Raw genomic sequence first — 25,472 nt, forward strand, 5'->3', positions numbered from 1 at the left:
TAAGAATTTGGTTGATTGGAATAATGTAATTGGCCTAAAATGGGAGTCAAAGTCGGCAAAATCGCCGATTCGTAAATATCGCTGACACATCAAAATTCGCGAGAGCATAATTTCGTCAATTTTCCACCAAATTTTGTACTTTTTGTTTTATTACCTTCACAAAAAGATTCTCTACGATTTCACAAGAAAAAATAACAAATTTTTTTTTTGAAAATTCTTGGACACTGGTGCGTGACTCCAGATTTGGGCCTTGGATCCTGAAAGGGTTAAGGTCACCCTGCCTTGGTGGGATATGGCTGATTCATTGAAAAAACGAACACACTGATTAATTTCACCAAGGCAGGGTGAAACAAAAAAGAAACAATGTCACCATCATTCACTCACTGTCTTGACAGAGGCACACAGATACTACAGTTCAGATGCCTCTCCTAACTCCAAAATATCCTCACCACTCCTTCAGAGTGCAGGCACTGTACTTCCCACCTGAAGGACTCAAGTTTGGCTAACTGATTTCCCTGAATCCCTTCACAAAATGTTACAATGCTTATACTCCAACAGCTCACAGAGTCCCAAAAACTGTTTGGCTCCGCTCACTCTTACCGAACAGGCTCATACACACTTGCTGTATGTAAAATGTAATAACTGACTTGGTTTAAAAACACACATGAACAAAACTAAGACGTTTACAGTCCTAATATGTTGATCACTTCTAATAAACAAAGGTCAAGAACAACAGTGAGGCGAGAGAGAAGTAGCAACTTATCTCTCATACTTTCCACTTTACAGTCACTCGTACCTTCAACTTTACACAGTCACTCATACCTTCGACTTTACAGTCACTCATACCTTCCACTGGACGTATTCACTTGTATCTCCCACTTGACATGGTCACTTGTACCTTCCACTTGACACAGTCACTCGTACCTTCAACTTTACAGTCACTCATACATTCAACTTCACACAGTCACTAACACCGTGGAATATAATACAGGACGCTACAAAATGTCAGCAACACTGGCATAAATTATATTCCTCACGACACAGTAATCATGTGACTGCACAGGCAGCCTTGTACCATCTTAAAACTTCACTCTCAGTCATCAGGTCATTACCTCTCTCTCTCAGCTTAAATACGTATATTATTATTAGTCTTGACCTCTGTGTGCTAGAAGTCATCTAAGTCCCAGGAATGATAGGTTTCCTAACAAATGTGTCCTAGCATTTGTTCAAGTGTTATTTTCAAACAATTGGTTAGAATACATGTCAAAGATTTAAGCTTGTTTCAACACACTGGCAGTATCCCACTGAGCCGGGGTAACCAAAAAGAAAAACAAAAGTATTTCTTTTTAAATTTAATAATTTATATAGGAGAAGGGGTTACTAGCCCCTTGCTCCCAGCATTTTAGTTGCCTCTTACGACATGCATAGCTTAGGGAGGAAGAATTCTTCTCCATTTTCCCATGGAGAGTCCAAGGTTTATATTAGGTTTTGTTTCTTGCATTATAGAACTGTGACAGCCAAAAAAATATATCTCTTTGTCTTTGGCTTTAATTAGTAATAAGACTAATTAGAAAAACATGAAGTCAACTAATAAGAACATAGTGCCAAGAATTAAACACATCACTATGGGGGACTGTCCACATACACTGTCATGGGCTGCCACTGATACTGTCTGCTTTGCCTTAGAAAATTTCCCCTCCTATCTGTTGCTCTCTTGCAACATTGTTTAGCCCCTGATGATACACGAGCATGCAAAAGATCTAGAGCTAAAGATTTTCATCCCTATTTGGCTTATTCTGTAACGTTTGTGATTGTATTACATTGTGCACATTACCTTGACTAACTTGATCTCTGCCTCCATGACTCCTGCCAGAGTGGTCTCGTCCCTGCTGAGATGGCCGGCTCTCCCTCTCTCGTGACTTGGACCGTGATCTACAATGATAACTTATAAGTAGTATATTACAACTTTACTCACACAGCAACCAATCCCTTCTTAATCCGAGATACAAATAATTCACACATGGGAGAATGAAATCTATGACTATGTTCCAGTCTGACTTGGACTATTAAATAGTCACTAGTTAATGGTCTAAATCAGACTGAAACATCATCATAGGTTTCATTCTCCTATATGCAGGTTATTTGTGCATTGCTCCAGTCTTTTATTTTTTAATACAAGACACTTTTTTTTTTTTTTTAAATTCACTAATAAAGACAATTAAACAGGCGAACCCTGGCTTGAAAAATAATGGTGATACACACAATACATGATGCTTAATTCTTAAATGGTCCAAACGTATATATACGTTCTCTCGCGTAGCACCCCGAATTTTTTGAGAATTTTTTTTTTTTAATACGAAAATAGAGCATATGGTACCCAGGCATCCCCAATTTTTTTCATATGGTGCGCAGTGAGTGCGCACACCCATTCTCTCATGTCTAGGAGACTCAGGCTTTTATCGTGCCAATGTTGAATGACAAAGGAAACGTATATATACGTTTGGACCGTTTAAGGGTTAAGAGTATTAGAATTAGTAATGACAAATTAACACTTGGGATAAAACACATGTAACATGGGTGTGTATGAGTGTTTGTGTCACTCGTTGCTTCAGGTGCTTGCTTACTAAACACATTAAAACTTTAATAATCAAATGTAACAACTTGCAGTATACAGGAAGCAACAACAGTATATATAGAGGAAGCAACAACAGTATATATAGAGGAAGCAACAACAACAACAGTACACAGTGGCTGCACTAATAATATCACTCCTGCCCTGACACCTCCCTTAAGCTACAACAGAGCTCACAGGCATAATACTAGACACAAAACACCTGTGATATCCCCAGTGTCTGATTCAAACTGTGTTAAAACACAGGTGATATCTCCAGTGTCAGACTCAACCTGTGTTAAAACACCCGTGATATCCCCAGTGTCAGACTCAACCTGTGTTAAAACACAGGTGATATCCCCAGTGTCAGATCAACCTGTGTTAAAACACCCATGATATCCCCAGTGTCAGACTAAACCTGTGTTAAAACACAGGTGATATCCCCAGTGTCAGACTCAACCTGTATTAAAACACCTGTGATATCCCCAGTGTCAGACTCAACCTGTGTTAAAACACAAGAGTACAAGAAGAATTACAATCTAGAACTCCTTGCCAGAAGATTCCAGAGATTCCCTGTCTGCCAACCACTTCACAGCTACTGTTAAACAGCACCTAATTACCTTAAGATGTTCCTGAAAACCATTTTTGTTATTAACACTGTGCCATTTCCCACAAGGCAGGGCGACCCAAGAGAGAAAAAACACTTTCGTCATCATTCAAACAAATGCTGAACATTGTCTTTCATCTACTATCGTTCCATCCTTACTTTAATTCTCATTTATTACTAAATATGGATATAATATCTCTTCACATTTTGTGTCAATTCAAGTTACGAGCTTCATCTTTATTGCAAATTTTATCACAATTTTACTGTGCATTACTGAATACTTTTAATATAGCATAACTAAATATTCTTCTTCTCTTGTACCTTTCTAAGATTTTATCTGCTTTGTATACATTCGAAACATATCTATTTAATCTATGTTACTGTGAATATCAATCAAGTCTTTTTTTTTATTTTTTTATTATTATCACACTGGCCGATTCCCACCAAGGCAGGGTGGCCCGAAAAAGAAAAACTTTCACCATCATTCACTCCATCACTGTCTTGCCAGAAGGGTGATTTACACTACAGTTTTTAAACTGCAACATTAACACCCCTCCTTCAGAGTGCAGGCACTGTACTTCCCATCTCCAGGACTCAAGTCCGGCCTGCCGGTTTCCCTGAATCCCTTCATAAATGTTACCTTGCTTACACTCCAACAGCACGTCAAGTATTAAAAACCATTTGTCTCCATTCACTCCTATCAAGTCTTATATAAATATAATAATAATCTTTATTTCTACACGTGCAAGGTATACAAACCATAGCTGATATCAATGACATACTGCTATATAGAAAGCCCTTTGTTATGCAGAGCATTTTAGTAAATTAGGTCAATTTTGTCCCAGGATGTGAACCTCACCAGTCAACTAACACCCAGGTACCCATTTTACTGATGGGTGAACAGGGACAGCAGGTATCTTAAAGAAACATGTCCTAATGTTTACACCCATACTGGGGATCGAACCATAGACCTCAGTGTGAGTTGAGTGTGCTAGCAATTGGTTATCTAGAAATAAGTTAGGTTCAACCTTGCTAGAAATTCTCTGTATAACTAAGGGACTTTCCATGTGACTGATATAATGCTATCCAACTTTGTATAAATGATATATCACATGGAAATAAATACTGACTGACTTCCCCTTTATTATTATTAAGAAAATAGTTAAAAAGCAACAATGTAAAAAATTACAGAACAAAAACTGTAAAACTTGGTACTTGCATTAATATTTTGTCGTCTCCCTCTTGGCCTTGATGACCATTTAAAGTTGTTTGGACAAGCTTTCACTCATAAGTAATCAATGGATAATTAGTAGACCCATGTAACTGATCTATTGCTGGCAGCAGTAGATCAAGGACAGCTAAAATGTGGCAGGATTGCATCTTTTTCATGATCTTCCAAGCATTCTCAATAGGATGGAGGTCTAAAATATTTCCTGGCTACTCTGAAACCTCAATATTTTTCTCAGCAAGCCACTTGGTTACTTTTTTGACCTTGTGACAGGGAGCGCTCTCATGCATTAAGGTGGTAAAGCCGTGAATTTTGAAAATATTCTGCAAGTGGTCCTCGAAATTGATGTAGCGGTCAAAACTCTTTGAAACATCTTAAAAAGGAAATACAAATGCCCATGACAGAGCAAATCACTAAGCAACCCCAAACAATGATGGACTGATAAATTAGACACATGTGCAACACTTGGGTATCTTTAATAAGGAAACTTTTTGCCACACAGTGGCTTCATCAGTCCATCAATCTTGAAAAGAATACAGCATATGTGCAAAGAAGTGGCTTATATACTGTAGGCAGGTGAGGTGCACATTTGACAAATCCAAATGTGGAAGTAGGTCACGCCTGAAGGTTAGGCAAGTGAAGAATTCCCTGTATTAAGATCCCAAGATATTGCTGTGTCTGACAGGAATGTAGATGAATGGTTCAGAGAACCGACTGATGAAGCCACTGTGTGCCGAAATGTTTCCTCATTAAAGATACCCAAGTGTTGCACATGTGTCTAATTTATCAACTTGTCAGATCTCTGAACCATTCATCAAATAACGGATTGTTTACGCTTTACGCTGCTCACTATATATGCTGGGTCATACCTGCTGATGGAGGAGGGGTGCCTCACCTTGCTCTCACGACCTTTAATACACTGAAATGTGGATTCATCTGACCACTCAACTTTTTCCCATCATGAACACTTCAGTGCACACATTTCCTGGCAAACTGCAAGTGTTCCTTCTTCAAACAGGGTGAGAGTAGGAGTTTAGTTGCAGCACAACAACTTTGCAGGTTGAAGTTCTTTTGCAGGTGCTGAAGGATACACTGAATCAAGAGGTCCCTCAGCAGTTAAGGATGAAATTCTTTCAGCTGTGATGCAGTCAAATAAGGATTGTATATGGTTCTCTGCATAGAATGTTATCTGCATGATCAGGTGTTTTCTTTGGCTGCCCAGTATTAGGTTTTCTAGTGGGGATGATGTCCAGTGGGAAGCCACAGACAGCAGCAAGTAACACCATTATGCTGAACTTTGCTCATCCAGTACACTAACAAAGTTCCTTTATGGTGACATTGTCGCTTCCCCAACCCAATATACTGTACAGGCTTTTTCTTCACTATTCATCTTTCAACAACTCATATTTATCTACTTGGCACAAAAATTACATGGAAATAAATACATCTCCAAATCCTGGGCACTTGCTACAGCAATGCAACAGGAACACCTTATCTCACTGCCATATACAGGCACACTGAGAGGTGATGCACACTGCAGTCTCTTATATTAACTCAAGAGTTGACAGATATCTCCAGGAAACATTCAGATGAAGTACTGAGAGTCTTCACTTAACATCATTGATAGGTTTTTGGAAACTGACTTTAATTTAAAGAAAATGATTATCATATACTATATAAATTTTTATTTTACAGCAATTTGTAATGTATTCATTCCATTTTTTTTCTCATCAATGTTAGAATGAAACGATGTTGAAAGAGATGTCATTCAAGGATCTGATGTATAACACCAAATATGCAATGTGAATTTGTACTGATTATAATGGAGGCTGTGCCATCTTCATGCACAACAGTGCCCCCGTCACAAAGTCACAAAAGTACCCAAGTGGCTTACTGAGAAAAATATTGAGATTTTACAGTAGCCAAGAAAGAGCCAAACCTCCATCCTACTCAGAATATCTGGAATATCATTTAAAAAATGGAATCCTGCCACAATTCATCCATGTCGTTGATGTACAGCTTGCAGCAGTAGATCACGGACATGGCTCAACCAGTTATCCAGTGATTACTTCAGGACTCAGTGAAAGCTTGACCAAACTTCTGATGGTCATCAAGGCCAAGACAGATGACAAAATATTTATGTAAGTACAGTGGACCCTCGCATAACGATATTATTTCAATCCAGAAGTCTGTTTGGGTGCTGTTATAGACTGAATTTGTTCCCACAAGAGATATTGTGAATTAGATTAGTTCGTTTCAGACCCCCAAAAATACACCTACAAAAGCACTTACAAAAATACACTTACATAACTGGTCGAGTTGGGAGCTGATCGTTATGCGGGGGTCCACTGTACTTGCCCATTTAATTTTGTTTACCACTACTTATTTTAGTCCCTTTTATATTGTGTGTGCAATTAGTGTATACTCCAATTACATTATTGTGCAATTCCCAAAACTATCATTTGCTAGCTAGTACCAACTACCTCATATTTTTTTAATTTACTTTTTATAGTGGAGTTAACTGCTCAACTTATTATATATCACAGGTCAGATCTTACTCCCAAATCAATATTATATCATAGTGACTATCTGTCTATTTAACTTTGTTTACCATTACTTAGTTTAGTCCCTTATATATTTTCACCTTTATTTTAGCTTTGAATAACTACCTAAGTTCATATATTCACAATTGTTAAAATAATAGAGGTGTTATTCTCAGTTGCTAAAGTGTAATACATTCATTATTTTACTACTATATTCCCAAGCTCCATTATTTGATCATCACTTTATTTGTTCACCACAAATTATTTTAGTCCCTTTTATATTGTCTCCTTTATTTTAACTTTAAAGAACTACCTTAGTTCATATATTTACATTTGTTAAAATAATTCAGGTGCTATTTTTTAGCTTTAGAATATTTACTTTGTCTTATACTTAATTCTAACTATAGATCCACTATAAATCTTATGATTACAAGCATTGATCCTGATACCAACCTCTTACTGAATGACTTAAATGAATCAAACAGAAATTAATTACTACACAGCAGAACAATCAAAGACACTCCTCAGAGCCAACAACAACATAACTGTCTTCAACTACAATGTCAGATCTTTTACCCCTTGAGGGTCAACCGGTCAAACCGTAGATCTACGTCATGAGCTCGGCTCACTCTGATAAGCTGTGAGCAGTAAATTTTGGCCTTGATATGAGAGAATACATCTATGTGGTATGTGTGCACCACATAAAACAAATCCTGCAGCACACAGTGCATAATGAGAGAAAAAAATCCGAGACTGTAATTTTCGATTAAAATGGCGACTTTGCAGTGTTTTTTCGTAGGTTTTTTATAGTTGTATTTGCGATTTCTTGGTCTCATTTGGTAGAATGGAAGATATATTACAGAAATAGAGATGATTTGATTGGTTTTAGTACTGAAAATGGCTTGAAACTGAGCTCAAAGAAGCAGAAATGTTAAATTTTTGCTTATGTTTAAGAGTAAACAAATGACCTCACATGTCTAATACACGCCAGCTGACGGGTCTAATATACATTCACAAATGTGCTGATATTATTTATACAATTATTACAATATTGCATAAAGGTAAATCTTCTATTTTTTGGTTTGAATAAAAATTCACTGTGAATAAAAAATCAAAATGGAATTCATTAGTAAGGCCTGAAAACATAACTAATGAACAGCGGAAATGTTAGTTTAGTGCCAGGAATGCCTGCACTGTTTATTCTGGACCCTATTTTGAAATTGGAGTACTTTGAACTTTGCATTAAATTGGCCCAATTACCAATTTCCGATCACTTTATTTTGTAGTTGAAACAGTTGACTTGGCGAATTCTTGTGCTCAATCGATAGAAGTAATACTAGTGAAATAGCTAAGAATTTGGTCGAGTGGAATAATATAATTGGCCTAAAATGGGAGTCAAAGTCCACAAAATCGCCGACGTGTAAATATCGCTGACACATCAAAATTTGTGAGAGCATAATTTAGTCAATTTTCCATCAAATTTCTTTACTTTTTGTTTTATTGCCTTCGGAAAAAGATTCTCTACCACTTCATAAAAAAAATAACAAAATTATTTTTTGAAAATTCTTGGACCCTTGCACACTAAAATTTGGCCTCTGGACCCAAAGAGGGTTAAGTAAACATTACGATGACCTCACAGCATTACTAAATTCCTTGCATGCCAGTATGTCCATAAATACTCTCACTGAAACCTGGCTAAAGCCTAATACTACAGATGTCTATGCCATTCCTGGTTACACAGCCATACACAACTGTAGGCCAGATCAACAAGGGGGCGGCACAGCTATATACTACTCAGACCATCTAGAATGTACAAATAATACTTGCACAAGGGATGAACATGGGGAATATATAATTGCTAAATTCAAATCCAAATACGTACCTACAAAAACCACAGTCAAACATCAGCCATTTTAGTGAAAACCTAGGAAGTATGATAACTGATGCACGCATGAATAAAGATCACTTACTACTCTCAGGTGACTTCAATATAAATCTCCTGCAAGACCAGGACCCACACATTACTGAATTCACAAACACTTTGAGTAACTGCTTGTTGCTACCAACAGTAACAAAACCTGCAAGAATTACAGGGACTAGTGGTTCCCTACTAGACCACATCTGGACCAACACCATATCCCCTTTAAAATTAGGCATAATCACAGATAATACCACAGACCACTACCCTACCTTCCTCATAACTAATCTAGGCAAATTACCCCAAGACACTACTAAAGTCACTTTCAGACTTCATAATGAGACAGCCATTAATAACTTCACAACAGCAATGACAAACATCAACTGGCACACTGACCTAGAAATCTATACAGATATTGACGAATGTATTAATAATTTTCTAAAAAAGACTCAATACCTCTACAACAAGCACTGCCCTAAAAAAAACTAAACAGATGACAGCTAAGAGACTGAACAGTCCCTGGCTAACACCCAGCATCCTCAAATCCTTAGATACAAAGCACCTATAAGAAAAACAGTACAGAATGGGTCACATAACCAGAGACCAAACAAAACGTTACTCGTCAATCCTAACCAGCCTGATAAGAAGAACTAAAAAAAACTATTATGAGAAGAGATTATCCAACTTAAGATGATATAAAAAAAGACCTGGAAAACCCTATCAGAAATTCTAGGAACAAAAAAGATATCAGGAAATAGTGCAATTGAACTAACAAAACCAAATGAACCCCAACTCCCACCAACTGAAACAGCAGACTCAATGATTTCTTCTCCGCCATAGGAAAAAATCTTGCCAATAAAATCCTAAGCTCAAACACCCCCACCCAATGACTACCTCACTGGCAACTACCCAAACACACTGTTCCTAGCTCCAACTAACCCAACAGAAGTCTCCCTTATTATCAACACACTAAAAAACAAGACAGGAGATTTAAATACCTTACCACCCTTTATGTACAAAAAAGCGTCGCAAGTGCTGTCACCAATCATTGCAACACTAACAAATCCATCGAATCCTCTACCTTCCCTACAGTTCTCAAAATAGCGAGGGTCACCCCGATACATAAAGGAGGTGACCAAACAGACTTTAATAACTATAGGCCAATATCCAACTTACACCCTCTATCTAAAATCTTCGAAAAAATTATTCAAAAGTAAATCTATTCCTACCTCATCTCCCACAACATACTCAACCCCTGTCAGTTTGGGTTCAGGCCTAATAAAAATATGAATGATGCTATTATACACATGCTAGAACAAATATACACTGCACTAGACAAAAAAGAAGTCCCACTGGGGATCTTCATTGATTTACGTAAAGCTTTTGATACAGTTGACCACGACTTGCTCCACATAAAATTGTCACACTATGGTATAAGACGGCACTCCCTCAACTACCTAAAGTCATACCTCAGCAACAGAAGCCAATATGTGAACACAAATGGAGCAAACTCTTCCACACAACCAATTACAGTTGGCATCCCACAGGGAAGTGTCCTTGCCCCTCTTCTCTTTCTCGTTTACATAAACAACCTACCAAATGCATCGCAACTACTCAAATCCACACTATTTGCAGATGACACTACATACGTCTTCTCTCACCCAAGCCCAGTCATGGTAGCCAATACTGTAAATACTGAATTACAGAAAATATCTACCTGGATGATGACTAACAAACTTACTCTCAACATTGACAAAACTTACTTCATTCAGTTTAGAAACAGAGCTACAGATGTCCCTCTTAAAATAATGATAAACGGATCACCTATCACAAAGCTCACAGAGGGAAAATTCTTAGGAATCCACCTTGATAATAGACTCAAATTTCAAACACATATACAACAAATTTCCAAGAAAATTTCCAAGACCATAGGCATACTATCGAAGATACAGTACTATGTTTCACAGTCAGCCCTCCTGGCCCTATATCACTCACTCATTTACCCCTATCTCACCTATGGAATTTGTGCATGGGGCTCAACAACAATAAACCATCTCAGACCATTAATTACCCAACAAAAGGCTGCAGTCAGAATGATGATAAATTCCCACTACAGGCTGCAAACTCCACCAATATTCAAAACTCTAAACCTACTCACCATACAAAACATCCATACTTATTATTGTACCTACTACATACAATGGTCCCTCAATTATCATCCTTAATCAGTTCCTGGAAGTGGGACTATTATTGAAATAGACGATTTTCGAATCAATTTTCCCCATAAGAAATAATGTAAATCCAATTAATTCGTTCCAGACACCCAGAAGCATCAACAACAATTTTTTTTTTTAACCTAAAAGATAGATTTACATGCACAAAAGAATGAACATTCAACATGACAGTTGACTTTATTGAAGGCTGTTGTTGATGAATGGAAGACAGGGAGGAGGAGAGAGGGAAGAGAGGTTATTGTTTGGAAGGGGAATCCCCCTCCAAAAGGACTCTAGGTCACTTCAGAGGCCACTTCCCTAGCATAAATATAGATTTACATGCAGAAAAAATGCCAAATAAATGTAAAGCACTAATAAAATGTATAAATGAACATTGGTAATAGAGGTAGTTGATGATTGGAACAGTCTGCCTAGTAGGGTGATCCATTGGGTAGTTTCAAATTTAGGTTGGATAAATACACGAGTGAGAGGAGTTGGATTTGAGTTGACTTGCACCTGAGCTTATTGCTTGGGTAGCATTTGTTTTGTTAGTGGGTGGGATTTGTGAAGGACCGGCCTAGTATGGGCCAGCAGGCCTACTGCAGTGTTCCTCCTTTCTTATGTTCTTATTGGAGACTTGTTTGTGTGAGGGAGGGATGGCAAGTTTATAGTTGGAGAATATGACACTAATATCAACTCTACGGCTTATTTATCTATCACAATTCAACTAATATGACATAATAAACAATATTAATAACATAGAAACATGGAATATACTCTAGAATGAATAAAATAAGTCATTACGTATGTCACGAGAGGTGCTCTGTTGTGTTGTTGAGTATATAAGGGCTACTGAGAGTAAGCCGTCCATAATGGTGGTGAAGCAGCAGCTGAGGCGGTGGTGTTTTCTGTAGCCCTATATAACTCCAACAACATTGGAGGAGTTGGTAGAATTGCTGAATCACTAAAGAAGGAACCCTTTACCACCATCACTACTATCTTCTACCACTATTACAACTGTTACCACCATCACTACTACCTTCTACCACCATCACTACCACCATCAACCACTATCACAACTGCTTCCACTCTACCACCACCACCTTTGTATTTTTCTACAAACTTTTTCATAAATTATATGTGTTTCTCACATTCTTTACCAAAGGGCTGGCACTAGAAGCTTTCTTTGGAGCCATGGTAGCTTATTTAGCATTTGCAAGCACTAAAACCAATGGAATATTATGAAATATTTTGTAGGAGCAAGTGAGGGGACCGTCGCTCACTAGTAAACAATGGCACACTGTCTGGGAATGCAGGCCCAGGCAGCTCAGAGCGTGAGTACGTGTCCCGGACGAAGGACGATTAGCGAGTTATTTGTGAGCCAAATTTTTAGACGAAATAACGGGACATTTCCGAAATGGACGACTTTCAGGCCTGACGATTATTGAGGGACCACTGTACATAGAACACTTAACTCGGATATAAACCCTCCCCTCAAACGTCTCCTTACCAACCTCAACAGAACACATGACCATAACACAAGGCAGAGATCACGCTTTGATGTTCTTCGTGTCCATCTCACACTATGTAAAAACTCAATTCACATAAAAGGCCCAAAAATCTGGAATTCATTACCTGTGAATATAAAAGAAACACTGTTTGTTTATAAATTCAAGTCTCTTCTTAAAACTCACTCACCCACAACTAAATAAATACTAAATAACTGTATCTCATAAATGTATAACCTGTGACCCTATCAAACTTTGTTATTTTTAATTACATTACCTAACAGAATACTCCATTCTACTGAATGCTCAGTAACTCAGTAAATGACCATATGACCTGTCTTTGAAATACTCATTTGTTCTTAATTGTTACTTGTTTACTATAATTTTTACCACTGAACAGTATATCATTGCTTAGTTCATCTTAAGTTAATTTTCAGGCTGCAAAAAAGGCTCTGCATACAAGGGGCTTTTGGCATGTTACACTGAACCTCTGTATTTCTTTGTACATCTATGTATCATGTCCAAATTAATAATAAATAAATAAATAAACTAAGTACACCTACCATCCGACTTACGACCGAGTTCGGTTCCGAGAAACCGGTCGTAAGCCGAACTTTACTACTGAATATCAACAAAACATTTTTGTTAATGACTTTATTTTATTGTTTTATTTTGGTATTTCATGTTTTACTTTACTTTTTATGTTGTTAATACTGTATTTTATACTGTAAGGTTTAGGATAAACACTGTGTACAACACAAATAGTTGTTTATTTCCCAGAAATTTGGCATAAAAAACACGGTCGTAAGTCGAGTGGTCGTAAGAAGAGCAGGTCGTAAGTCGGATGGTAGGTGTATTACAGTTTTTGTTCTGTAATGTTTACATTGTTGCTTTTTAATAATTTTCATAATAAGGGTGAGGTCCACATTATTTTGTAGGCACTGTATATACAGGAAGCACCAACACAGCAGACAGTAACGAGTTACGACATACAGCAGATAGTGAAGGACAGCAACACAGAACAGCAATGAAGTACAACAACAGAGAGCAGAGTAGTGAAGTACAGCAACATACAGCAGACAACAGTGAAGTACAACATACAGCAGACAACAGTGAAATACAGCATACAGTAGACAACAGTGAAGTACAACATACAGCAGACAACAGTGAAGTACAACATACAGCAGACAACAGTGAAGTACAGCAACATACAGCAGACAACAGTGAAGTACAGCAACATACAGCAGACAACAGTGAATAGCAACAACATACAGCAGACAACAGTGAAGTACAACATACAGCAGACAACAGTGAAGTACAACATACAGCAGACAACAGTGAAGTACAACAACATACAGCAGACAACAGTGAAGTACAACAACATACAGCAGACAACAGTGAAGTACAACAACATACAGCAGACAACAGTGAAGTACAACAACATACAGCAGACAACAGTGAAGTACAACAACATACAGCAGACAACAGTGAAGTACAACAACATACAGCAGACAACAGTGAAGTACAACAACATACAGCAGACAACAGTGAAGTACAACAACATACAGCAGACAACAGTGAAGTACAACAACATACAGCAGACAACAGTGAAGTACAACAACATACAGCAGACAACAGTGAAGTACAACAACATACAGCAGACAACAGTGAAGTACAACACATACAGCAGACAACAGTGAAGTACAACATACAGCAGACAACAGTGAAGAAACCATAAGTCAAAACTGTGGCTGGAACAAACCATGAAAGCCACAACTGTTGCAGGAATAAGCCAGGAAGGAAAGCCACTACACTGTGGCTGGAACAAGTAATGAAGGAAAGCCACTACACTGTGGCTGGAACAAGCAATGAAGGTAAGCCACTACACTGTGGCTGGAACAAGTAATGAAGGAAAGCCACTACACTGTGGCTGGAACAAGCCATGAATAAAAGCCACTACACTGTGGCTGGAACAAGCCATAAAGGAAAGCCACTACACTGGCTGGAACAAGCCATTAAGGAAAGCCACTACACTGTGGCTGGAACAAGCCATGAAGGAAAGCCACTACACTGTGGCTGGAACAAGCCATGAAGGAAAGCCACTACACTGTGGCTGGAACAAGCCATGAAGGAAAGCCACTACACTGTGGCTGGAACAAGCCATGAAGAAAAGCCACTACACTGTGGCTGGAACAAACCATGAAGAAAAGCCACTACACTGTGGCTGGAACAAACCATGAAGGAAAGCCACTACACTGTGGCTGGAACAAGCCATGAAGGAAAGCCACTACACTGGCTGGAACAAGCCATGAAGGAAAGCTACTACAATGTGGCTGGAACAAGCCATGAAGGAAAGCCACTGCACTGTGGCTGGAACAAGCCATGAAGGAAAGCTACTACAATGTGGCTGGAACAAGCCATGAAGGAAAGCCACTGCACTGTGGCTGGAACAAGCCATGAAGGAAAGCCACTACACTGTGGCTGGAACAAGCCATGAAGGAAAGCCACTACACTGTGGCTGGAACAAGCCATGAAGGTAAGCCACTACACTGTGGCTGGAACAAGCCATGAAGGAAAGCCACTACACTGTGGCTGGAACAAGCCATAAAGAAAAGCCACTACACTGTGGCTGGAACAAGCCATGAAGTAAAGCCACTACACTGTGGCTAGAACAAGCCATGAAGTAAAGCCACTACACTCTGGCTGGAACAAGCCATGAAGTAAAGCCACTACACTGTGGCTGGAACAAGCCATGAAGTAAAGCCACTACACTCTGGCTGGAACAAGCCATGAAGTAAAGCCACTACACTGTGGCTGGAACAAGCCATGAAGGTAAGCCACTACACTGTGGCTGGAACAAGCCATAAAGAAAAGCCACTACACTGTGGCTGGAACAAGCCATGAAGAGAAGCCACAACACTGTGGCTGGAACAAGCCATGAAGAAAAGCCACAACACTGTGGCTGGAACAAGCCATGAAGAGAAGCCACAACACTGTGGCTGGAACAAGCCATGAAGAGAAGCCACTACACTGTGGCTGGAACAAGCCATGAAGTAAAGCCACTACACTGTGGCTGGAACAAGCCATGAAGTAAAGCCACTACACTGTGGCTGGAACAAGCCATGAAGAAAAGCCAATACACTGTGGCTGGAACAAGCCATGAAGAAAATTTTGCCACAACACTTTGGCTAGAATAAGCCACAAAGGAAAGCCACAACTGTGGCTGGAACAAGACAATATTGTCTGGAACAAGCCATGAATAAAAGCCACTACACTGTGGCTGGAACAAGCCATAAAGGAAAGCCACTACACTGGCTGGAACAAGCCATTAAGGAAAGCCACTACACTGTGGCTGGAACAAGCCATGAAGGAAAGCAACTACACTGTGGCTGGAACAAGCCATGAAGGAAAGCCACTACACTGTGGCTGGAACAAGCCATGAAGGTAAGCCACTACACTGTGGCTGGAACAAACCATGAAGAAAAGCCACTACACTGTGGCTGGAACAAGCCATGAAGGAAAGCCACTACACTGGCTGGAACAAGCCATGAAGGAAAGCTACTACACTGTGGCTGGAACAAGCCATGAAGGAAAGCCACTGCACTGTGGCTGGAACAAGCCATGAAGGAAAGCCACTACACTGTGGCTGGAACAAGCCATGAAGGAAAGCCACTACACTGTGGCTGGAACAAGCCATGAAGGTAAGCCACTACACTGTGGCTGGAACAAGCCATGAAGTAAAGCCACTACACTGTGGCTGGAACAAGTCATGAAGTAAAGCCACTACACTGTGGCTGGAACAAGCCATGAAGTAAAGCCACTACACTGTGGCTGGAACAAGCCATGAAGTAAAGCCACTACACTCTGGCTGGAACAAGCCATGAAGTAAAGCCACTACACTCTGGCTGGAACAAGCCATGAAGGTAAGCCACTACACTGTGGCTGGAACAAGCCATAAAGAAAAGCCACTACACTGTGGCTGGAGCAAGCCATGAAGAGAAGCCACAACACTGTGGCTGGAACAAGCCATGAAGGAAAGCCACTACACTGTGGCTGGAACAAGCCATGAAGTAAAGCCACTACACTGTGGCTGGAACAAGCCATGAAGAAAAGCCACTACACTGTGGCTGGAACAAGCCATGAAGAAAATTTTGCCACAACACTTTGGCTAGAATAAGCCACAAAGGAAAGCCACAACTGTGGCTGGAACAATATTGTCTGGAACAAGCCACAACAAAGCCTCACTTACACAGAGGAAACTGGAAGTGTTTGGTGTGGAGTCGAGGTGTTGTTTATACTTGAGAAATAATCCTGATTTAAACCTTATGATGACAAAGTTGATCCTGGACCATTGTTAAGTCACAATTGACTTGATCATCATGACTCGACTGGTCCAGAATAAACCAAAACATTGTCATAAAGGCTGTCTATACACAAATAACTCACAAGTAGGAGAGAGAAACTTAAGATGACATTTTGGTCCAACTTGGACCAATAAGAAGTGACTTGTAAATGGTCCAAGTCAGATCGAAATTTCATCATAAGTTTCTTTCTCCTATGTGTGGGTTATTTGTGTATTGTTCCAGTCTCAGTATTGTGCCTTTTTGTTCCTTATAAAGGTTGTCTCCCAAGTGCAGGTTGTGTGAGAACTGTTGCTGCCATGATCTTGTGACTTCTTTTTCTCCTTTAGGTCGTTTCTAGTGTGAGTTGGTTTTAAGTTGTAAAATGGATTTTAAAGATGAATAACTTACCTTGTCCTATGTTTGTTGCTGCCTCCAGCAGGTGACCGAGGCCTCGGAGACTTGGGTGACTTAAGGTTTGGGGACTTAGATTTTCTGCGGGAGTGGCCTTCCCTGTCTTGTGAGGGACTTGTGCGACTGTTATTGGAATATCTTGGGTTAGGAAGAGGTAAGGACACCAGACATACTTATCACTACCACCATTACAATACATACATGACATGTGCAACATTTGGGTATCTATAGTGTGGATATGTTTTGTCACACAGTGGCTTCATCAGTCCTATACAAAGAAGAAGAATGGTGAAGATCTGGAGGAGTTTGATGTAATCAGTCCCTCAGCCTGGATTCAATGTAATCAGTCCATCAAGCTAAAAAAAAAAAAAAAAAAAATCCAGGATGAAGAACTGATTATCTCGAATTCCTTCTGATCTTAACCATTCTTCTTTACACAAGACTGATGAAGCCACTGTGTGGTGAAACTCTTCCACAATAAAGATACCCAAGTGTTGCATATGTGTCTAATTTATCAACTTGTCAGTTATCTGAACCATTTATCTACAATACAAACATACATTTCTCACTATGTACAAAATAAAATATTAAAAAAATACAAAAAATACTTAAAACTTATTTACTATTAAGAGTAGAAAGGTGAACAGGTAATACTACCTTAGCAAGATGCCCAGAATATAATGACATCTTAATAAATATATGAGAAGCATCGACACTAACGACTAAATTCCATTACATATTTTGTGATTACTTAATCACAGAGACAGGAACAATGTTACGTCTGTGCTTCATCAAATTAATGAATAAAACTAAGAATATTGTGGCTGGAACAATTCACAACATTTCTTAAGATACCTGCTGTCCATGTTCACCCAGCAGTAAAATAGGTATCTGGGTGTTAGTGGACTGGTGTGGGTCACATCCTGGGACAAAACTGACCTAATTTGCCCGAAATACTCTGCATAACAAGCGGCTTTCTATGTAGTAGTATGTCATTGATGTCAGCTAGGGTTGTATACCTTGTACATGTACTTGTAGAAGTTATAATTACATATTATTATTATTATTAACAGTATTGTGGCTGGAACAATTCACAACACACAATAAATGTTACAGTATCGTGGTGTGAAAAATTTATATCAGTAGAAAGAGAGGGAAGGGTCACAGGTGATACCTCAAATTACAATACTGATTTAACATATCCTAGTGCAAGTCTTTCAAGAATGGGCCAACCAAGAATTACTGAACTTCTAGTGACTGGGACAGCCAAGAATTACTGAACTTCTAATGACTGGGACAGCCAAGAATTACTGAACTTCTAGTGACTGGGACAGCCAAGAATTACTGAACTTCTAATGACTGGGACAGCCAAGAATTACAGAACTTCTAATGACTGGGACAGCCAAGAATTACTGAACTTCTAGTGACTGGGACAGCCAAGAATTACTGGACTTCTAATGACTGGGACAGCCAAGAATTACTGAACTTCTAATGACTGGGACAGCCAAGAATTACTGACTTCTAGTGACTGGGACAGCCAAGAATTACTGAACTTCTAGTGACTGGGACAGCCAAGAATTACTGAACTTCTAGTGACTGGGACAGCCAAGAATTACTGAACTTCTAGTGACTGGGACAGCCAAGAATTACTGAACTTCTAATGACTGGGACAGCCAAGAATTACTGGACTTCTAGTGACTGGGACAGCCAAGAATTACTGGACTTCTAGTGACTGGGACAGCCAAGAATTACTGGACTTCTAATGACTGGGACAGCCAAGAATTACTGAACTTCTAGTGACTGGGACAGCCAAGAATTACTGAACTTCTAGTGACTGGGACAGCCAAGAATTACTGAACTTCTAGTGACTGGGACAATCAAGAATAACTGAACTTTCTGAACAACCTGACAATACAGGCAGCAAAGTGGCACTGGATGCCACTCCACAAGATGACCATAAGTGAAGTGTGCACAGTGTACAGGCATGTCAGCACCAAGCCCAGGGACTGATTACTTCCAACTCCCCATCTTCCACCATTCTTCTCTGTATTGGACTGAAGAAGCCAAATGGCTGGCGAAACGTTTCCTTAATAAAAATTCCCAAATGTTGCATAAGTCTCTCATTCTTCAACTTGTCAATTTTCTGGACCATTTGCATCATACTTATGAATTGTTCCATGATATTGTACGTTGTAAACTGTTCCAACCATGGGAATTTAGGTTACTTGTGAATTGTTCCAGCCATGGTAATGTAGGTTACTTGTTAATCATTCCAACCATGATATTGCAACTTCATTATATATCAGAGTACATCATACATGGCATTTTTTCATACATGGCAAATATAAAGTCTGGCAACTACTACTTATATCCACCATAAACTACATGTGCGTGACTCAGGCGTAGTGTGAGTGCGTACACACACATGCACTAGGAAGATCCATGAAGATCAAAGTTTGGCGTTTCACTCCATTGTGTCCCACTGAAGTGAAACATTCCACACTGAGTGTCAAGAATGTCCCACTCCATAGTTATGTTCCACTCTCAAGTGAAAGATTCCACATCAAGTGTCTAGAATGTTGTGGTGTCCCAACATTCTTAAACTTTTACCTAACATAAAATGAGAACTCCCATTTTCTCTAAGGCAAAATGTGGTAAAAGGCAACTAAAATCGATCTTTTGGTCAGCAGTAGTAGTGTAACAAAATGGTGGAATAATAACAATAATAATAATAAGGGTCACCCTGCCTTGGTGGAAAATGGCCAGTATGTTGAAAAATAACAATAATAAACTAATGGGAATTCCTGTTATGAAGAGGTTAAAATTTGGTGTCACTGGGGAACTTCTGAATAAAACCCAATCAATGTAAAACCTCACACAAATAATTATTAGCCAAAAGAGGAACACAATGAAGGGGAGGAGAGAAGGAGAGGGAAACTCAGAAATAAATTCTCGACTCCTTACCAGTGCTTGTTCTTGTACTGTTTCCTTTTACTGCCATGAAGAAATGAGCTTTAACGTTTAACATGTAGTACGCAATGTGTCGTAAAGGGTGACTAATATGCAAGGGGATAGTAGTCTCTTCTTCCCCATCAATTTATGAAAAAAAAAAAAATTAAGCTTGGTTGGCTGTGCATGGATGTAGCAGATAAGAAAAACTGAGTAAAACTGAGTAAAACAAAGTTGAAAACAAAGGGTAAAGTTCAACGAGGTTTAAGTAGGTGTATCTATAAAACACTAGTGAAAGTAGTGGTGATATCAAATGATCATCTGTGGCAAGAAATGACGAAGTGTTTAAATTAAGGAATTTTTTTTTTTCAACAAGTCAGCCATCTCCTACCGAGGCAGGGTGACTCAAAAAAGAAAAATATTTTCACCATCATTCACACATAATCACTGTCTTTTCCGAGGTGCCCAGATATGACAGTTTAGATGTCACTCTAAACAGCCACTCTAAACATTGTACTTCCCACTTCCAAGACCAGCTAACCAGTTTCCCTGAATCCCTTCACAAAATATTACCCTGCTCACACTCCAACAGTTCGTCAGATCCCAAAAACCATTCATCTCCATTCACTCCTATCTAACACACTCACACATGCCTGCTGCATGTCCAGGCCCCTTGCACTCAAAACCTCTTTCACCCCCTCCTGCAATAAGTAAATTATCATGTTTATGCACCTGTGGGGGTGAGGAGTGGGGGAGGAAGGGGCAGAGAAGGGGAGGAGGGAGTGAGTAAAAGCTAGAGAGAACAAGCTAGAGAGAGTGACAGAATGAATTTACCAAGTTTTAAGCAAATCACAAAACGGGTGGGGTTTAAATCCATGGCAAGCGTGTCTTAAAACTCATAGGCCAGTGCATTAACCACTTGGCTAGCTGGCTCCAATAACATTCATCCAACTACGTATATTTTTATACACAATAGGGAAGTTAGCATGGACCACCAGTTACCACAAATGTGGGTTTTTTACAGATGAATCCCACATCAGCTGGTCACAGTGGGGCACAAGCTAACCTCCCTTGTTGGGTGAATCTCATTTGAGCCAGCTGGCCAAGAGGTTAGCTCACTGGCCTGTGAGCTTTATGACTTGCTTGCCATGGGTTCAAGTCCCGCCCATTCCCTGAGTTGTTTGCAACTGTGTTATTACAATTTCGTGAGTCACGTAACCCTTTTACTGTCTATCATGTAGAATTATGTCACTGAGGTAAGGGTCCCTGGGGCAGTTCTACGTCATGAACTCTGCACACTTAGATAAGCTGCGAGTGGTAAAATTTGGCCTAGATATGATGGGTTTGTGCAGTGTGCGCGCACCGCATATAAAAAAAAATCCTACCCCACGAAGTGCATGATGAGAAAAACAAACTGACAGTGTGAAAGGCTTAAAGCAGCAACTTTTGCAGTGTTTTTTCAGATAGTTTTATAGTTATATTGGCTGCTTCTTTTTATCATCTGATAGAAAGGAAGACATATTACTGAAATTAGAGATGATTTTCATTGGTTTCAGGACTGAAATTATTTTATTTATATTAACACACTGGCCGGTTCCCACCAAGGCAGGGTGGCCCGAAAAAGAAAAACTTTCACCATCATTCACTCCATCACTGTCTTGCCAGAAGGGTGTTTTACACTACAGTTTTTAAACTGCAACATTAACACCCCTCCTTCAGAGTGCAGGCACTGTACTTCCCATCTCCAGGACTCAAGTCCGGCCTGCTGGTTTCCCTGAACCCCTTCATAAATGTTACTTTGCTCACACTCCAACAGCACGTCAAGTATTAAAAACCATTTGTCTCCATTCACTCCTATCAAACATGCTCACGCATGCCTGCTGGAAGTCCAAGCCCCTCGCGCACAAAACCTCCTTTACCCCCTCCCTCCAACCTTTCCTAGGCCGACCCCTACCCCGCCTTCCTTCCACTACAGACTGATACACTCTTGAAGTTATTCTGTTTCGCTCCATTCTCTCTACATGTCCGAACCACCTCAACAACCCTTCCTCAGCCCTCTGGACAACAGTAGCTTGAAAATGAGCTCAACATAGCATAAATATTTGAGTGGGGAAGTGAAACAGAATTCTTCCTCCGTAAGTCATGCATGTCGTAAGAGGTGACTAAAATACTGGGAGCAAATGGGTAGTAACTCCTTCTCCTGTATACATTATTAAAGTTAAGAAGAGAAACTTTTGTTTTTCTTTTTGGGCCACCTTACTTCGGTGGGATACGGCCAGTTTGTTGAATAATGATGATCTGAGTTTTGCCAATATTCCAGAGGACAGGTAAGGCCCTCCTAAAATTCCCAAACTGTTTTATAGGTAAATAATTGCTCTGATTCAATTATTGAGATGCTGTAAACCATGATCAATCTATCTTGGTTATTTTTTATTAATCCGAGAAGTAGAGCAAATCTTCTATTGTGTGAATAAGGATTCAAAATGGAAAGCAAGTGTAATATAGGAGAGGCCTGAAGATATGAATAATGAACAGAGGAAATATTTTAGTGCCAGGAATGTCTGCATTGTGACGATATGTATTTATACCTTTCGGGGTGTGTGTGCCATAATATTACTCATAAATTCTAATGGCTTCAAATTTAGAGAGACAGCTGGTAACCTTACATATAACAGAATAAGTCTTTGTGGTGAGTGTGCACCACATTAAAAAAAATCCTGCCCCATGCAGTGCCTGATGGGGAGGGGGGGGGGAAATTGACTGTGTATGCTTGAAAATACCAACTCTGTGGTGCATTTTCAGATTTTTTTTCACAGTTTCTTGGCATCATTTGATAGAATGGAAAACATCTTACTAAAAAGTAGATGATTTTGCTTGGATTCAGGACTGGAAGTAGCTTGAAACTGGACTCAAAGAAGCGGAAATATTCAATATTTGTCGATATTCCTGAGGAGGGTTAAAGCCCACGGCAACCCCCAGTAGTGAAATAGTTAAGAATTTGGTCACCTGGAACAATGGAAGTGACCTAAAATAGGACTCAAAGTAGGCAAAATCAATGGTGTGCAAACCGCACCAAAATCCTTAACTTTGTGCCTGCGTAATTCCGTATATTTATCAAATTTCCTACTTTTAGTATCGTTACCTTCTGAAAAGTTTCTCTACTATTTCAGATTTTCTTTTTTTTTAAAGTAGACACTGAGAGCAATATTAATTTCAGGGGGCTGGACAGTGAAAGATTTAAGCAAATGTTACAGGAGTTCCGATCTAAGTGAGGGAATAGTTAATGACAAAATACAGTGGACCCTCAACCAACGAAGGCATCGTTAAATCCGACTAGCAATCCATTTTAACGCAAAAATTTTGCCTCGACTAGAGCTAAAAAACTCGACCAACACAATTCGTTCCGTTCGAGGCGCGTCCACTTGTGGCCAGTGTTTACAACCCAGCCAGCCACCGCGGTCCTATCCAAACATACAATCGGAACATTTCATATTATCACAGCGTTTTTAGTGATTGCACAAAATAAGTCACTATGGGCCCCAAGAAAGCTTCTAGTGCCAACTCTACAGCAAAAAGGATGAGAATTACTATGGATATGAAGAAAGAGATCATTGCTAAGTATGAAAGTGGAGTGCATGTCTCCGAGCTAGCCAGGTTGTACACAAAACCCCAATCAACCATCGCTACTATTGTGGCCAAGAAAACGGCAATCAAGGAAGCTGTTCTTGCCAAAGGTGCAACTATGTTTTCAAAACTGAGATCGCAAGTGATAGAAGATGTTGAGAGACTGTTATTGGTGTGGATCAACGAAAAACAGATAGCATCTCTCAAGCGATCATATGTGAAAAGGCTAGCAAGTTGCATGATGATTTAATTAGAAAAATGCCTGCAACTAGTGGTGATGCGAGTGAATTTAAGGCCAGCAAAGGCTGGCTTGAGGGATTTAAGAATCGTAGTGGCATACATAGTGTGATAAGGCATGGTGAGGCTGCCAGTTCGGACCAAAAAGCAGCTGAAAAATATGTGCAGGAATTCAAGGAGTACATAGACAGTGAAGAATTGAAAACTGAACAAGTGTTTAATTGTGACACTGACAATGTTGTGAAACACTTTAGGAATGTCATAAAGGAACGGGAGGTACAGGCCTCTATGGACAGATATGTTGTGCGACAGAGGTCCACTGACTCTCAAACTGGTCCTAGGGGCATTAAAAGAAGAAGAGAAGTAACCCCGGAAAAGGACTTGACACCTCAATTCCTAATGGGAGGGGATTCCCCTTCTAAACACTAACACCATCCACACTCTCCCCTCCTCCTATCCCATCAATCATCACCAGATCTTCAATAAAGGTAAGTGTCATGTAATTGTGCACGTCTTCTTCAGTTTGTTTGTTTTTTTTTTCTCCAACAAGTTGGCCGTCTCCCACTGAGGCAGGGTGACTCAAAAAAAAAAAGAAAATCCCCAAAAAGAAAATACTTTCATCATCATTCAACACTTTCACCACACTCACACATTATCACTATTTTTGCAGAGGTGCTCAGAATACAACAGTTTAGAAGCATACACATATAAAGATACACAACATATCCCTCCAAACTGCCAATATCCCAAACCCCTCCTTTAAAGTGCAGGCATTGTACTTCCCATTTCCAGGACTCAAGTCCAACTATATGAAAATAACCGGTTTCCCTGAATCCCTTCACTAAATATTACCCTGCTCACACTCCAACAGATCGTCAGGTCCCAAGTACCATTCGTCTCCATTCACTCCTAACACGCTCACGCACGCTTGCTGGAAGTCCAAGCCCCTTGCCCACAAAACCTCCTTTACACCCTCTCTCCAACCCTTTCGAGGACGACCCCTACCCCGCCTTCCTTCCCCTATAGATTTATATGCTTTCCATGTCATTCTACTTTGATCCATTCTCTCTAAATGACCAAACCACCTCAACAACCCCTCTTCTGCCCTCTGACTAATACTTTTATTAACTCCACACCTTCTCCTAATTTCCACACTCCGAATTTTCTGCATAATATTTACACCACACACTGCCCTTAAACAGGACATCTCCACTGCCTCCAACCGTCTCCTCGCTGCTGCATTTACCACCCAAGCTTCACACCCATATAAGAGTGTTGGT

At 39.7% G+C, this 25,472-nt stretch overlaps 1 protein-coding gene across 8 annotated transcripts in view; it reads right to left on the reverse strand.

The window, feature by feature from the left end:
* Positions 1-25,472, reverse strand: part of LOC128694175 (arginine/serine-rich coiled-coil protein 2) — a 203,568-nt gene that overhangs the window by 90,432 nt on the left and 87,664 nt on the right. For 5 of the 8 annotated variants that reach the window (XM_070093822.1, XM_070093823.1, XM_070093821.1 and 2 more), the window contains 2 exons: positions 17,380-17,505; positions 1,835-1,932 (listed from right to left, as the gene is read on the reverse strand). In XM_070093822.1, the coding sequence (XP_069949923.1) occupies positions 1,835-1,932; positions 17,380-17,505 (224 nt within the window). The remainder of the gene's footprint in view (positions 1-1,834; positions 1,933-17,379; positions 17,506-25,472) is intronic. The other 3 variants (XM_070093825.1, XM_070093826.1, XM_070093824.1) reach the window with 1 other exon arrangement.

This window comes from Cherax quadricarinatus, chromosome 43 (assembly GCF_038502225.1).
Source record: "Cherax quadricarinatus isolate ZL_2023a chromosome 43, ASM3850222v1, whole genome shotgun sequence".
Classification (NCBI taxonomy): domain Eukaryota; kingdom Metazoa; phylum Arthropoda; class Malacostraca; order Decapoda; family Parastacidae; genus Cherax; species Cherax quadricarinatus.